Raw genomic sequence first — 16,261 nt, forward strand, 5'->3', positions numbered from 1 at the left:
AATGACTTTTCTCCCCCGATGCTTAGAGCAGGGAGATGGAGGGAGTGTTCTGTTATAGACTGTGTCGTGTCTCTTCAAATTATTTGGTCTCTGACAAAAGGAGAAGAAAAATGCCTTATTTCCTAGAAGTTTGGTTTACTGGAAGAGAGGTCATGTTATCAAGGGGTTGATAGGGAAGGAGTCTCCCTTAGATGTAGCTACCCTGCATGGCCATAGGAGTATGGCAAAACTGTCCTTTTCTGTATTTTGTGGAAAATCAATTTGTTGTTGTAGAATTGCTTCTCTCGCTGACTGCCAGGAATACCTTATTAGAAGTTGACTTTAATAGTGGTATTCCCTTGCTTCACTTTTCTGCAAATTTAATCCAAAATTAGAGCAGTGACTAGATGCTTCCTGTGTAGCGACCTGGTGTAGTTCCAGAAGTGGGGTGGAGACTTGCCCCCTGTGACTGTCCTTCCACTGCCCTTGCCACTCCAAGCCTGGAAAGATGAATAGGTACTCTTCTGCTAGGAGAGGTGATCTTTTCCTCTTAGTGCTGAGGTGAACTTTTTTTTGCATATGGAGATCCACAGATTGGTCCGCATTCAGTGGCATTGGGCTTACCATGGTATCATACATATATCTCTCAGCATTTTGGGAATGTAACATTTGTGGTTCCCAGTGAATACAGATATCTCTCTCTTTCTACTTTACATTTGATTATGCCATAGGGAATTTAGAAAGTTTAGAAGTTTCGGAGGATAGGTACATTGGCTGACATGTACCACCTTGAACCTGAAGGTATAACTTCTAATTTGGATTTTAAAATTCTACTCCTGTAAACTTACTTGAATTTTCACTAGATCAAGATAGTAAATAAATAACCTTATAGATTTAGATACATATTAGGTGACATTAAGTAACCATTTTTTTAAAAAAATTAGTACATTGTATTCATGCATCTCTGGTCCTTCAAAGAGTTCTTTTCTTAGGTGTGACTGACCACTAGTTCTCTCCTAAAATCCTTTGTCCCATTTTCCACAGTAGTAGGCTCTTAGCTGGGCATACAACCTCCTAGAATAAAGCCTACTTATCTCAGACCCTTTGCAGGTAAGTTATGTCTTTGTGACTAAATTCTGGCCAATAGGACGTAAGTTACACAGAATGAAAAGCATTGGGGAAACTTCCTTAAAAGACAGTGTTTAGGTAACAGATGGCTGTTTAATAGAAAATTAGTGGCATAAAACAATAGTAATAGTTGTTATCTTTCATGGCTGCTGAGGGCAGAAAGAACTCAACTGAGGGCTTCCGACTGGCTGTCTCTCATGCAGCTGCACTCAGTTGCTGGAGCTGAAGCATGGAGGGCTGGCTGGGTAACTTTTTTCATGGAGTCCAGAGTCTCCTTCATGTGGGCTATTGAGCCACCAGGCTGAAGGTGTCAAGAATGAGAATCCCAGTGAGGAAAGCAAAGTTTAAAATTTCTTTTGTGACTTAGCTTGGCAATCACATAGTGTCAGCGTACCATATTCAATCAGAACAATCACAAAATTTTCCCAGTTTCAGAGAGAGAGTAAATAACTCACCTTTCAATAAGAGTGTGTCAAAGGCACACCAAAAGCAAAACATATGGATTGGGATCTGTTGTTATTCCCACAGATGATGACTATGATGACCATGTGTCTTTTGTTCTCCTCACCTTTAATTTTTTTTTGGGGGGGGGGAGTTAAGCCAGCTGCCTCAACACAGATCTGCTATCTGTGGTCATGAGGCCAAAACCACACATGACAGAGAGACAGATAGAAGTTACCTAGTACCTAATACCACCAAATACCTTATCAGCCATGGATCATCAACCTGAAATTTTATGCACGAGAGAAATAAACATCCTAGCTCTTAAAGCCACCCATGACTATTTTGAATTTTGGGTCACTAGGAACTGAACCAGACCACCAGGAACACATCAGGGCCCTAGTTCATTAGTCTGCACATTGGAGCCTCAGTCACATAGCATCAAGTGCTGCCTCCCAAACTCACCATGCATCCCTGGCATTCTTGATGTCCAAGGCTGCAATTCTCTGGTCCTCATTCTTCACCAACAACTAGTTTACTCCCCTCCTTCAAGTCCAACAACAACAAAAAATGCCCATCTTTTAGGAAGCTGTCTCAGATGCCTAGAGACAGAATTAAGGATGTCATCCAGCACATTCTCACACCCTGTTTTGTGAGCCTACACTTAACAAATCCACACTATCTCGAATGGCAGCTATTAGCATATCTTGGAATCTCCTGCTGCCTTATAAATTTCTTGATCATGAGGAGCATTTTACATTTATCTTTATTGTCTTCCTGCTTGGCAGTTTTCTAGAGCACCCACCTCAGGATCCCTTATGCTCAATAAGGCTCAATAATTTTGTTCTATGAATCTCTATTCACTTTCTCCCTGATGATAGGAGAGAATTTTGTATTCATAATTTTGTACTTTTTTTTAGAGAGGGCACTGTCTCTGGATTCATTTTTTCCTTGGAAAATATGAAATGGGAAATGTTCTATGAGGAGCAAGTAGACATTGAAAGAAGGAAATGTGCACACAGGTCCTGCAGACACTTGGACCAGGATGAGCAGTTTAAGAGAGACTACAGTGTATGGCCAGTTTAGGGACTGGTGAGCCCATGTATTTTCTAGAGGGTGAAACATTGGTGCAAACCAAACTTTAAGAAGTTGAAACCAGGGGCGCCTGGGTGGCTCAGTGGGTTGAAGCCTCTGCCTTTGGCTCAGGTCATGATCCCAGGGTCCTGGGATCGAGCCCTGCATTGGGCTCTTTGCTCAGCAGGGAGCCTGCTTCGTCCCCTCTCTCTCTGCCTGCCTCTTTGCCTACTTGTAATCTCTGTCTGTCAAATAAAATAAATAAAATCTTTAAAAAAAAAAAAAAGAAGTTGAAACCACATTTCTGACAGTCTCAAAAACCTGAAAAGGATCATGGACCTTTTTTTCTTTTCTTTTTAGGAAGCTGTGATTTTTTTTTTTTTTTTTTTTTTTTTTTTTTTTTTTGGAGCTTAGAAAGGAGACAGTGATATCATCAGATACGTATTTATAAGTTGAATCAGGCCAAGTGTATAGAATATATTTGAAGGAACTGGGTTGGGAGTTGGAGAAGAGACCCAACAACGAGAGGCCAGTTAGGAAGTTTTTAAAAATAGTTCACAAGAGACATAATATGGTCCTGAATTAGAGTGGTGGCCTACTATGACAGCAATGGAGAGAAACAAAAACAAAATGCAGACCTTTAGAATTCACAAGATGTGATTACTTAAATGTGCCATTAAAAAGGAGAGGGAGAGAAATATGATATGAGAAGAAGTAAATTTAGGCATTATTGGGGGGGTAAATGTGATAGTCAAAGACATTAGGGTCAACATTCATTCTATATTTGACCAGCATTTTGTGAATATTTCATACATTCCAGGCAATCAGCCATAGTCTCTGCTGTTGAGGAAAACCCTTTTGCCAGGAGCCCAACATGCATACAAAATATTGTTAGAGAGTAAGGTAATTACTACAATGAAACATAACAAAACAACACACAAATAGTCATCTTATTTCAGAATTGTTTAGATGCATAGGTCTCCTGCTTTGGGTTATGGGTTCTAGAAGAACAAAGCCATATATGGTTTGCATCAGTCCTCTGGAGTTGCCAGAATTAGATCTATACAGAAATGCCCAACCTCTTTTAAAGAAGGAAATGGGACTCTGGAAGGATCTGGAAGACGTAGGTTTAGGTGGGCATGGAATCTGAGGACTGAACAGGACTAGAAGGTTGTTGCTGGTTGCAGGAATCTTTTCTTACCTCTTTCACCTCTCCTTGGATCAAAGAACCAAGCTTTCCTGTTACACCAGTCCTCTTAGAAACCCTGTTCCCTTTAACCCCTGCTATCACATGTTGATGAGCCAAAGGGTTTATTTTTTTCTCAGGGCATTTCATTGGTTCATCAGTTTATAATAAAAGATTTATGACTAAGAAGTGCAGAAGTAGGGCAATGGGGAAGAGAGCATAAGAAGATAGTGGTGTAAAAAGATTGAAAGCTGAGTAGATTTCCCATGATGCTGTGGGAAAAAGAAAACCCCCAAACCCCCCAAACCCTCCATATTTGTGTTGTCAGCATTCAGACAAGTTCCTACCTGCTACCAATACACTGTGTGGTTTGGGCAAATCACTGCACTCCTCCAGGCTTTTATCAGCACGACCACCCACCACTCCTACTGCGATACGAGGCCTGGTTTCCAGTTTGACCAACTAACATATACAGACATTGGGGAACTTCCCAGGGAAAAAATTCCACTGCATATCTAAGTGCAATTCAGTTGATTCAGATATGTCTATCTGAAGGAGGGTGGGATGGGGTCTTGCAGTATTAAAGGTAAGTATTGTTCTGAGGAACATGTGCAGAGGTGTATGTGTGCACTGGATAATGGGGTAAGATGTTGTTCTTGTGTTGGCGCAGTCCAAAGTTTTAGAATCACCGGTATAAGGAAATGGCCGTTGGGGGCATCATGGAGAGAGTGATGGTCCAGGGAAGTGTTCTTGGTCCTGGGCATAACACTGGGAAAGATGGGTCTGGACAGACACAGCAGTGAATGAGGATGGAAACGGCTGCAAAAGGGAGCTCCTGACGCACATGAGGTCTCCTTGGTGGGTCTCCCCTTCATGAAGGAACCTTGCAAATGTAATGACAAGTGGGTGAAAAGGGAGATTATGTAGGTCAATGATTCTGAGACCAGCTATAAATGGGAAATGGATTGGGAGTACAGTTCAGGAGGCTGGAGGGCATTTGGATAACACGCAGGAGGGTGGTTTATATTAGATCTGCAGTGTTCAAACTCAGTTTTCCCTTCAGACCTTTTGTAGCTATGAAACTCTGTGGCAGAATCCTGTGCAGAGGTCCAGAAAGAATTTCTGCAACATGCCCTTGCCTGTCCTGGCTGTCCCTGAGTCCCCTGTGCGGCAAGCTCTAAGCCTAATTTGGGAAGCCTGTAATGACTAACACTGGCTCAGAAGGTGTCTGTGATCATTTCTAGGGAAAATTCTTTGATTCTATGGCTCAGGCAAAATTCTGTGTCATTTATCAGATTGTGACTTCTTTTCGAAGCCAAGATTGAATTTTAGTCATCTCTGAATCCTTAGCACGGCACCTGTTATAAAGTGTTCAATAATCGAGTGTTTGATGAAAGTGAGTCTTTTTTGCCTAATTCTTTGCAATTCTGGGACCAACACAGTGCTCTCTGCAAAGTGGGTGCTTTTAAAAAGTTGGCAGAATTAAATGAACCAAACCTGGCCCTGAAATTGTAGACGAAGCTGTCATGTACCAATAAAGCCAGCAGAGGGCAGAAGAGTTCAGTTTAACAACATCTGCCTCCCGGAGCCAAAGCAGCTATGCTCAGCCAGGGCAGCAAGAGCAGGTCTGTTTCATGGGATTAGGAAATGCACAACCAGAAAACGATGGAGACACAAAGCATGAAGGCCTGACATATTAATCGCCAAAGCGGGGTCTGGAGGATTTAGGCTTGGTGGCAGTAGTAAACCCCCCAAAGGCAAAGCCAGGCCCACTGAGCTCAGGTTCTGCTCAGTCAAAGCAGGCACAGGAGGTGAAAAGGATTGTTGGGGATGACTGAGTTAAGAGGATGAGAGAGAAGGTAGACAGGGGCAAGAGCAAGGAAGGGATATGAGAAAGGAGAACACAAGAGGAAGAGAAAGGGAGAAGGGGCAGAGCAGAGTGAGAGGTGAGAGGGAGAGTGGAGGCAGAGTTTGTGACTCCAGCATTTTCTAGAATTGAGTTCTTCAAAGATACAGGCTCTGCATCAGAATCTTTGCAGGGGGCACCCCAGCATCTGTGCATTAAAAATGTTTCCTAGGCAATCGTGTTGTGAAGTCAGGCTTAAGAATCGTTAGTCTAGACGAATATTTGTAGTTTTGAGTGTGAGGAAATTGGAGTAGCTGTAGGGCTACGTTCTCTCCACAGGACATCTCTGTGTTTGTGTAGCCCCTGCCACATGCTTCAAAGTGCAGGTCTTAGGATCAGCCCAAAGAGGAGCTTCACAATCTGTTCTGTACTATTCTGAGGGACAGGGCTCTGGCTTCTCGCCTCACTTCTCAGACCCAACTCTTCCGGCGGATGGCTGCCCTGGGAAGGTGCCTGGAAGACCCCAGATTTAACACCTTGTTTTTAGGAGGCAGGTAGGAAAAGAGAATGGAGAGGTGTTCTCTGGGTGGCCCAGTGGGGCAGAGCTCATTTGTCACTTTACTGGGGAGCCCTGCAGAGAAGTCACAGATCAACAAGTGGGAGGCTTCTGGGAAGACTGATGGAGTCACGATGAGAAGGGGAAATTGAGAGGAGAATTAGGGACAAAGTTTCCTTACCTACATCTAGTGGGATGGGAAATGTTGGAGTGGCAGAAAGAGTTGTGACATCAGCCCAGCTGCATGCTGTGTAACCTGGGCCCTCTGTTGCCTTGGCCACTTGATACTAACACACTCCATTAAATGTGGCACACGGGCTCACACTGCTCTTCACTCCTATGGTGTGCCATGGACATATGCCCATGTCAGTGATCATGGATATGTCCTCCTTAGGCCTTTCAAGAGATGTAAAAACTCTTAAATTTTCAGTCACTATGTTAACATTTTTGTATTATGCCTTCACGTCATTCATGGCATATAGGAACAATTATACTGAGCAGTGTTTAAAGGTTTCTCTTTCTGAAGCTCAGGGAGGACTAAGGCTGCATGGATATGTGTTCCTGAGAGTGTCAGCAGTCTAGGGTTGGGATATACAGAGCATACAAAAGAAAAGAGACTGTTTTCTAATAGTCTTAGAACTTCTTGTAGTCACAGTTATGATGTTCATGAGGTTCATGATGTTTATCCTACCTACAGAATCCATAGAGACCTCACATAGAAGGAGAGAGAAGTTTATCTTCATCCCAACATATATTTTTTATGGACTACTCTGTACTTCACATTTTTATGGTCTCCGAGGAGGATACAAACACAGCTGAGACAAGGTTTCTCCTCTTCTTACAGATTCCCAAGAAATGGAAATATAAAGTGATCTGTGAGAGTCTCTACTAGGAGCACAGGAGAAGGCCATATTGATTCTAAAAGACTCTTGTAAACATCTTAGAATAAGTTGTCCTATGTCAACAGATATGTGTTCCAGGTGGAGGGAGGTGTGTGTGCATACAAATGGATTCAAGACACTTCAGGGTGTGTAGAGGAATGAGCAGGTGGCTGAGGTACTGGGAGGCCTGGGATACAAAGAGCGACACAGAGTGACACTGACCAGGAAAGTCAGGGACTGAGGAACATGACTGTCAGGCTGATCTGCTTGAATTTGAAGTGCTTGGTACTGGGGAGTCATTGAAACCTTTTGAACTGGAAAGTGACAGGATAGAGACCAGACAGAAAAATTCTGCAAGAGACCAGTCTGAGATGTCACCACCCAGTCTCTCTCATGGAAAAAGTTAACCTTACAGCCTTCATTCATTAACACACTCATGCTTCATTATCTCATACAGTCTCATTAGGCCAGGCTTTGTAGAAGTTGGTGAAAGCCAATTTGGCAGGCAAGTCTGACTCCTCTACCATCAGCAACTATAGAGGCATGAGCTGGGACTCTGCCAACTGAAGTGCAGCCCAACAGAAGCCCTTAGAGGATTGTAAGTTTTCATTCTAGGGCTCCACGGTGACAGGGTTGCTATAGAAGGAAGGTACCTATGGAATTCTCCTGTACTCTACCATTTGGCAAGAAGTCTGCATGCTCACCGTAGACGACCCCATCACCCAAGCCACAAACCACCAAGTTTGCCCTCTATTAGGTGGGTCATATACTCCAAATTGGTCTCCTCCCAACTTAAGTCAAACCTTGAGACAGCTATAAATCTGAGACAATTCAATAAATGAATTCACACTAAAGTGTTAATAGCTATGGAGTTTTGAGGTCTATGTCTCCAAGGAAAAGTATATAAAAGAAAAGAGACTATTTTCTAATGAATTAATTCCAGTATCTGTGTGCTGGATTTCTATGGAAGAGATCTTCCTAGGCCTTCAAATCACGTGTGCTCAGTGTGAGGCACGCCTGCTTCCCTTGGCAGGTCAGAGCATAAGCAGGGACAATGAGCACCCAAAACCTGGTTCATTTTTATCACCTTTTGGCTCACAACTGGCTGTCTTCCTCTGAGTAACAACAACAAAAACAGGCCTTTATTTTTTACCATGTGTTATGGGTTACCAAGCACTTTCTCTTACATTGTCTGAGCTGGTTCTTAAATCCTATTTTAGCAAAAGCAAGGATTATCACACCCCTTTGAAGCAGGAGAAAACTGAGAACTTAGGTCTAGGGGCCTCAGACATCCAAGCCAGGACTCTTTTCTGATTCCATGTTGCTTTTCCCACAGCCTGAAATTCTCTCCTCCTCCTCTTCCTCCTCCCCTTCCTCATCTTTCTTCTTTTAAGATTTATTTGTTTGAGAGAGAGAGAGAGAGAGAGAGAGAGCACAAGCAGGAAGGGTAGAGAGAGAGGAAGAGAATCTCAAACAGACTCCACAGTGAGCACAGATCCAACACAGAACTCCGTCTCACGACCCTGAGATCAGGACCTGAGCCAAAGTCAAGAAAGATAGATGCTTAACTGATCAAGCCACCCAGGTGCCCCTTTCACCCTCTTCTGATTGGGAAATAAAATGGCTTTTCATTTGCAAAATATCCAGAAATCTTCGTCAGAAACTCACTTCCTGTACTCTCAGGAATCTGTGGGATTTGAAGACATTTTAGAGAATGTCTGGATTAGTCTTTTGGGATTACCAGTGGTTCTTCTCATTTCCTTAACTTGATATCCAAACAAGCCATCAGCATGTCCTTCAAACCTAATCAGGCCCCATTTCCCTCATGGCTATCACTCCAGCCCTGAATGCCATCTTCTCTGGCCTGAATTAGTCTGGGGAATATGGTCCCCAATAATAAACACAAACTACCTCCTCTTTCAAGGATACAGGCCCCGGGGGGCTTGTTGTTGGAGGCCTGGGTTGGGGAGGTATGAAATGCCTTTATGTTCAGCCAACCAGTTGGGCCACTACTCTTTAAAGGAGAATGTGTCCCTTCCATTCTGACTCCCGTTTTCTCTTAAATGATTCTTAGGCTATGCCTCTGCTTCTATGCCTGCCCTTCTACAATTAATTCTTTGCTTAGCAGAAGGCATTAGTTTCAAAATATCAAATCAGGTCAGTCCCTTACTCAAACCTACCCTCCCCAGGAAATATTTCCTTAACAGAGCCTTCAAGGTTCTATGTGATCTGACTCCTGCCTGGCTGGCTGGCCTCATCTGCTAGCCCTCTCTGATTCACTTACTCTGTTCTAGTGCCCTTGCCTAGATATTTAACAACTAGATATCTAGTTGCTGATATTTGAATGTACCAAGCATGCTTCCACCTCAGGGCCTTTGCACTGACTATTCTTCCACCTGACAAGGAAATGTCTTGTTGCAGATATTTACATGGCTAGCTCCTTCACCTCATTCAGGCATCTTAAATATTTCCTTAAATATTTCCTCCTTAGGAGGAGGAAATATTTCTTAATATGCTTAAATGCTTCCTCCTCAGAGGAAATGCTTAATGCTTAAATATTAAATGCTTAAATATTTCCTCCTCAGAAAGATATTCTCTAACCTTCACACTCTATATCTTGCATTAATGTTTATCAATTTGGACGCATATTAATTATTTGATGTGGTTATGTTTTGTCTCCTTTAGTAGGACTTTGTCTATCTAGTTCACTGCTAAATCATTGACCTCTCAGCAGTGCAGATTCTCAGTACTTATGTGTGCAAAGAATTTGAGTGAATCAATTTTACAGAAGGAGAAACTGAGGTCCAGAGTGGGGAGGGCAGGTCAGTAGCAGAAGCAAGACTCAAGAGCAAATGTTCTTTCTAACAGGCCTATGAAAGGTTCACTGCACTGGCCTCCTCCTTCATATTATATAAAAGCCAGAATCTTTTTCCATATAAAGTCCTCATTTTGAGAAAGAAACAGCATTTTTATATCACAATGCAGTCTACTTTGTCCCTTTACTTCTTCGAACTTAAACTCTTTGATTTTTAAGGCTGGAAGGAACCACAAAAATTACCTATCAAGCCTTTTATCTTGCAGATGAGGAAAGCAATGGCAAGCTGGACCACGGCAGATCCAGAACTGGAACCCACGTCTCTCAACTCCCAGTACAGACACTTTGTACATCCCTGCATTGCTGAAGGTTGAGCATCTATATCTGCTTACAATTTACTCTTTCTCATTAAAATGGGTTTCTATGCCTCATATTGGCAAGTAGTCACCCCCAAATGTACATTTCATAGGGTGATGGGATATTGCTTCCAGGTATCTATCACATGGAAGAGACCTGGATGCTTTCTGTAGACACTTGGCTCCTGGCTGCAGGCTGTTCAGCCAGGTATCTCTTGCATCCTAAGAACAAGGGGGGGGTGTGAAACATTCTAACATGGAATAACACCCTCCCTCTGATTTTGCCACTTCCTGGTTGCGAGCCTCTGTGAAAGACACTTATGCTCTCAGACCCTTAATTTTCTTCTTTGGGAGATTGGGCTAGCATGCCCTAATGTGCAGATGAGGAAGTACTTTGTGAACCACAGAGGGCTGCATAAGGATGGGGAGAGGTGATTCCTGGGGACCAAGGGCTGAAATAGCTCCTCAGTACAACCACAAACCTCTCCCCCTCCCAGGCTTTGGTACTTGGAAGAAAAGCTCTGGGGGTTGGCTGCAGAGGGCTTAGGTTAGGGAGGTATGAGGTTCCTCTCTGGGCTACATCAATGTTTATGCAAAGCTTGATCATGGAAGAATTCCTGTCCCCTTTTGTCCTGGCTTCTCTTCTCCAGTGGTTCTTAGATGTTTAACAATGCAAGGATTATAAAACAAAACCAAACAAAAATAAATACCAGAAATCAACTTATCCACAGCCCTAGCACTTCAGCAGGGCTATGAAGGAAGTAACATGACCCAACTACTCCCATGTAAGTATTTACATAGCTAGACACCTTGAGTACTTTTCCTGAGAAGCAGGAGAGGGAGGGAGAGGCTAGAGGCAGAGGTTGGGGTAGATAGTTATCAGCCAGGCTGGATGGGAAGGGAAGTGCAGAGAAGGAGAGAGAGAGCCAGCTCTAACCAGACTGAAGTCAGAAAATGATGGCAGAGAGGGAGAGCTACGAAGAGGAGTGAGGAGAGGGGGCATAGAGAGAAAACAAAAAGATAGAATAGGAAAGATCCCGAGAGAAAGTCAGAGAAAGGTTAGGGAAAAGGAGAAAGAGGAATGAGAAGCAAGGACAGAGGCAGAGGATAAGGACATGGGAAGAGAGGAGCAGGAGTCTGGGGAGGGGAAGTCATAGAGATCCCAGAGCACAGAGCAAGGGAGTGGGGCTGCAATTTGTTCCTGGGATGGCTGCTGTTATAGGAAAACTCTTCTTCTCTATTCAGTGGGGCTACCAAGGACCAAGTCTCGGCCAGAAGAGATATGAGATTATTTGGGGCGTTGAGGGGGAATGGTGCCTGTGGACAGTTGGGCTGATATAACTGGATTCTGAGTCTCCTGTCAGGGGCCAAGGAGTTTCCAGGATATATAGAGAAAAAGAACATATAGTTCCTAAGTTGGGTTCCTCTGTCCCAGATTCATTGTCCTCCTAGACTATTCCAGCACATGTGAGTGACTTTTTAATGCCCCAGTTGTGGCTGGCCTTGTCTGGACCTGCCAAACCCTGGAAACGTTAACACTCCTTGTGGACTTTCTCACAGCCTTGGCCTACAGACACAAAAGAACATGGTGACAATTCTCCAAGCCATTCAGGATACCTCCAAAACCCTCCTGCCTTTGAACATGGTAGTTTTGGTCTCAGTATTGAGAATATATACAAGATGCATGGCTGGGGACAGGATTGGTGAAGTTCTTTGATTCACTTGAATCCTGGAGACAGAGAATATCTTTTTAGCTTTTGATGAGCTTGAAGGACATACTCTGTTAGCCCTGGAAGAGCCTGCAGAGATCATCTAGTTCATGCTGGGACATTAGCTAGTTCTTCCTTGATAACAAATTATTTCGGGTGGGGGGGAAGCTGTTGAAACTCTGGTCTGGACACCAAACATCCAACCAGACTACAACCATAATTCTAGGACAGTATTTCTTAACTTTCCTTTTAATGTGTGTGGGGATCAGGGGAGTTCTGGATCTGACCAAGAATCTATTGATTCTCTTGCCACATAGACACAGAATAGTGGTCACATGTGTTCAGGGGGTTCTTGGATTTTGCATGTTCAGAGTGGGGGGTCCTTGACCTAAAACTGATCCTCCTGGCCAGGGATCTGATAGATACCTTAGAGCTGAGTGAGAAGACCCCTGGTCTTGAAATGTGGAGATCTTGCCCTTGCTGAAGCTGTGCAACATTTGGGCCAGAGCATTGCACTACCCATCACTAGACTCAGCAACTCTGAGGTTTAGTAGATGGTTTCTGAGATCGCTTTCCAGCTCCAGGTTTCGAGGCACCAAAATGGAGTCAGGCTCACTTTTTAAATATTTAATATATTTTGTCACAGAAGAAAGGCAGGCAGACCAGAAATCTTGTAGCTGCTGAGAAAGTGGGATGGAGGGTGAGGCTCAGGTACTTTCTCCACCGGTGTAGAAATAACTGAAGTTCTTGTAGAATCCATCACATCTTAATTTCCAAGACTTTTTCACAGAGATAATGGAGAAAGAAATGATTCACTCCTAACATCCACATTCCATCTCAAATCTGTTTTTAGAAGAATGATTCTGAATCCCCCCTTCTCCCACACAAACACTTTAGCATTTGTCTGACCCTCTTAAAATGTTTGAGTATGATGAAAGACAGAGTTGTTTGGGTATATTCTGTGTCTGCAGGGGTGTGTGATGGAGCATTTGCTTCTTCCAAGGCTGGGGGTTTATGTGTAATTTAGTGTGTGCGTGTGCATGTGTATGAGTGAAATCATGGAATGTGCGTGTGCACAGCAGTGACAATATAAAAGATTGTATAGATACTGTGGTATGTGTAAAATCATGTGGGCCTATGTAGGTGAAGGATTATAATTTTTTTTTTTTTTTAAGTAAACCACTTTGGATTGTGTAGCCTCCTCTTACTTCTGTGATTGATTTCACGAGGGTAATGGTGCGTAAAAGCGCTGGTGAGATCTGGGGGCGCCTCCTCGTCTGACGTCAGAGAGAGAGTTTAAAAAGCGGGGAGCCGGTGGAGAGCACACAAGCCGCTTTAGGAGTGGCGAGTTTCAGAGCTATCGCTGCTGCCTGCGGATCCTCTCCTAGAGTTTGACCAACCGTCCTCTCGCTTGGCTTCCCCGGCGCGGAGATGCTGTCCTGCCGCCTCCAGTGCGCGCTGGCCGCGCTGTCCATTGTCCTGGCTCTGGGCGGTGTCACCGGCGCGCCCTCGGATCCCCGACTCCGTCAATTTCTGCAGAAGTCCCTGGCTGCTGCCGCGGGGAAGCAGGTAAGGAGACTTCCTCGACGTCTTCCCCTCCCTCTCCCGAATCCCTCAATCTTCTCTTAGCCTTTACCCTACCCCTTTGGGTGGATTTAGGAGGTGCTCCTGAAGAGTTTCGGTGCTCTTCTGGGTCCCTCAGCTCCCAAAGCTCTCAGGAAAACTTTCGAAGTCCAGAATCTCCTCTTATCTCTCTTTTTTCCTGGTCAGCGCGGTCGGTCACAGTTCAGGTAAGTTCTCTGGCATTCAAGAAAATCCCAAGACCCGGGTAGCTGAGCAGGGATGAGGCAGCCATCCCGCAGGGCTGAACGCGGAGGTGCTGGCCCAGGTGCTGAAAAAGAGCGGCCCTCTGAAGGCTCCCTTCCTGAGGAGTTCCTCCCTCCACGTTGCTAAAGGGCACCCTGCAGACAAAACACAGTATGTTTAAGATTGTGAAAGATCTCGTTCTCCACAGTTAACTTAGCAAAAACGGTAAGAACAATTCCAGTGTGTAGCTCATGAGCTGGGAATTGAAATTGAATTAAACTGTTGGCACTATATTATCTTTGCAAAACTGTATTAACAATCTTCTATTTGTGTGTATGCATGTGTTACATCTATAGAGGCAGGAAGCACGCAGAAACATTTGAGTGTTTTTAGTGTATCTGTGTAACTCGGTGATTATAGCAACTACCCTTATTTTTATATCCTCAACTGATTTTAACTGTGCAAAAGTGAACAGCTGTGAAAATTGGGTTTGGGGTGTAGCTGAATCTGCTTCCCAAGTTAGGCTTTGCCATTTCTTTTTCTCCAGCACCCACCATCATCCTCATCCCTTCTCTCTATATCCTTTCTACCCTCTACAGGAACTGGCCAAGTACTTCTTGGCGGAGCTGCTGTCTGAACCTAACCAGACAGAGAACGATGCCCTGGAACCTGAAGATTTGTCCCAGGCTGCTGAGCAGGATGAAATGAGGCTGGAACTGCAGAGATCTGCTAACTCAAACCCTGCCATGGCACCCCGAGAACGCAAAGCTGGCTGCAAGAATTTCTTCTGGAAGACTTTCACATCCTGTTAACTTTATTAATTATTGTTGTCCATACAAGACCTCTGATTCCTTTCCTCCAAACCTCATCCCTCTTCCCTAATCCCCCAGTCCTCAGCAAGACCCTTGCATTAGAAATTGAAGACTGTAAATACCAAATAAAATTATGGTGAAATTATGAAAAACAAAAATTTGATTTCTCGTTGTGTATCTTTTTGTTCAATAATATGGGATTAGTTTCAGTTGTGATTTCAGTCAAGTTACTTGATTTAGGCACTCGAAATCTCACAGACATAATATTTAAAATTCACTGTGGTAATAAAGGTTCTGTCCTAAATGGAAAGCCTTAGAGTTTGGGTCATTTCAAACAAATAATTTCAAATAACTCTATGAATTCTAACTTTAACTCAGTGGCAATTATTGGGTAAGGCTGCAGCAAATACCAATTGCATATTAAATACAACTAAAATTAGATATTGAAATGAGTATTTATGGGTAAATGGGTAAGCAGGCTGAAATATCCAACTATCCACCAGGCTAATATGTAAAACACATGAAAAATGGAATGGAGGAATCATTTAGAAGCTGAGGGAAAGAAGCTGGCTTAAATAGCTAAAATGTAGTATTGAGTCTTTAAAAAATTGTTTATTTGTGGACATTTATCTACAGAAACACCACTGCCTTTGTATCTTCTTTGACAATCCTCTCCATAACTGAACAAGGCTGCCCATGTTTTAAAAGGAAGCTCTTAAATTTTTTTCTCAGGGGAAGATATTACTTTTGCTCTAAATTTGCAGATGAGAGTAGTATGGGTTGCAAAAAACATGAGTATTAGTTTACTCGGTGAATGCTATCTATTGAAGGTATCAGAGCACAACATTATAATTGCAGGGTAATTGAAGAAGAGATCTCAAGCCTTTTCTTGATTTGATCAGAGAAAGTATCAAATAAAAATGCAAACTATAATAAAAACACTCAATACATGCTAATTATTATTATTAATATTATAATGACATACTGAATAGTACCACTCAAGACAGAGATTAAAACATTGCTAATTTAACTCACAGAGACTCTAAATAGATGTCCCTTCGGGGAAGTCTGTTTTAACTATCAACTGTATTTCTGAATAGCTGCAGTAGAACAATAAATCCAATATAAATACATAAACTCAATATAGATCCCCATAGTGTGAGCTTACTGATGGCAGTGTATAAACATCTAAGAGGGACTTTATAGAAAATATTTCTGTTGGACAATATACATTTTAATATGAATGTAGCTTAGCAGAATTAATTCCCGAACAGCTGATCAAAAAAGAGAGAATCCAAGCCACTTTACTAATCTCTGTGAAAATAGAAGACCCTTTGAGGTTCTGGTGCATCTTTTATTTACAAGACATTTAGGAGGGAATTAATGTGTGTCCACTTAGGAGATCTGTCTGCGTTAAATGTCTTATGTACATCTGGTTACCAATCAACTCAGTGAAGTAATAGAATCACATTATTATGATTAAAGCACAGAAGAGAATACAACTTAATTGTTTTCTTTGCAGTGCATAGATTGTATGAGTGCCTGGGGATCTTAACTTTCTAGTATCATCTTCAGTTGTCAATTCCCAACAGCAGTATGAAAATAATTGGCAAGAATTATGCAGTCGTGAGCCTACATATATATTTATTCTTTATTTAAAGCCTAAACTGAA

General features: G+C 42.9%; 1 protein-coding gene across 1 annotated transcript; it reads left to right on the top strand.

Moving 5' to 3' along the window:
- Positions 1-12,615: 12,615 nt before the first annotated feature.
- SST (somatostatin) lies at positions 12,616-14,685 on the top strand. The gene is made up of 2 exons (XM_059388030.1): positions 12,616-13,540; positions 14,377-14,685. Exons 1-2 carry the CDS (start codon positions 13,403-13,405, stop codon positions 14,587-14,589), a joined length of 351 nt encoding a protein of 116 aa, XP_059244013.1. The 5' UTR covers positions 12,616-13,402; the 3' UTR covers positions 14,590-14,685.
- The last annotated feature ends 1,576 nt before the right edge of the window (positions 14,686-16,261 follow it).

Source organism: Mustela nigripes, chromosome 2, assembly GCF_022355385.1.
Source record: "Mustela nigripes isolate SB6536 chromosome 2, MUSNIG.SB6536, whole genome shotgun sequence".
In the NCBI taxonomy this organism is placed as follows: Eukaryota; Metazoa; Chordata; class Mammalia; order Carnivora; family Mustelidae; genus Mustela; species Mustela nigripes.

Coding starts and splice junctions, on each gene's coding strand:
- SST (XM_059388030.1), top strand. CDS start 13,403: ATGCTGTCCTGCCGCCTCCAGTGCGCGCTGGCCGCGCTGTCCATTGTC. Junction 13,541..14,376: donor CTGCTGCCGCGGGGAAGCAG/GTAAGGAGACTT, acceptor TACCCTCTACAG/GAACTGGCCAAGTACTTCTT.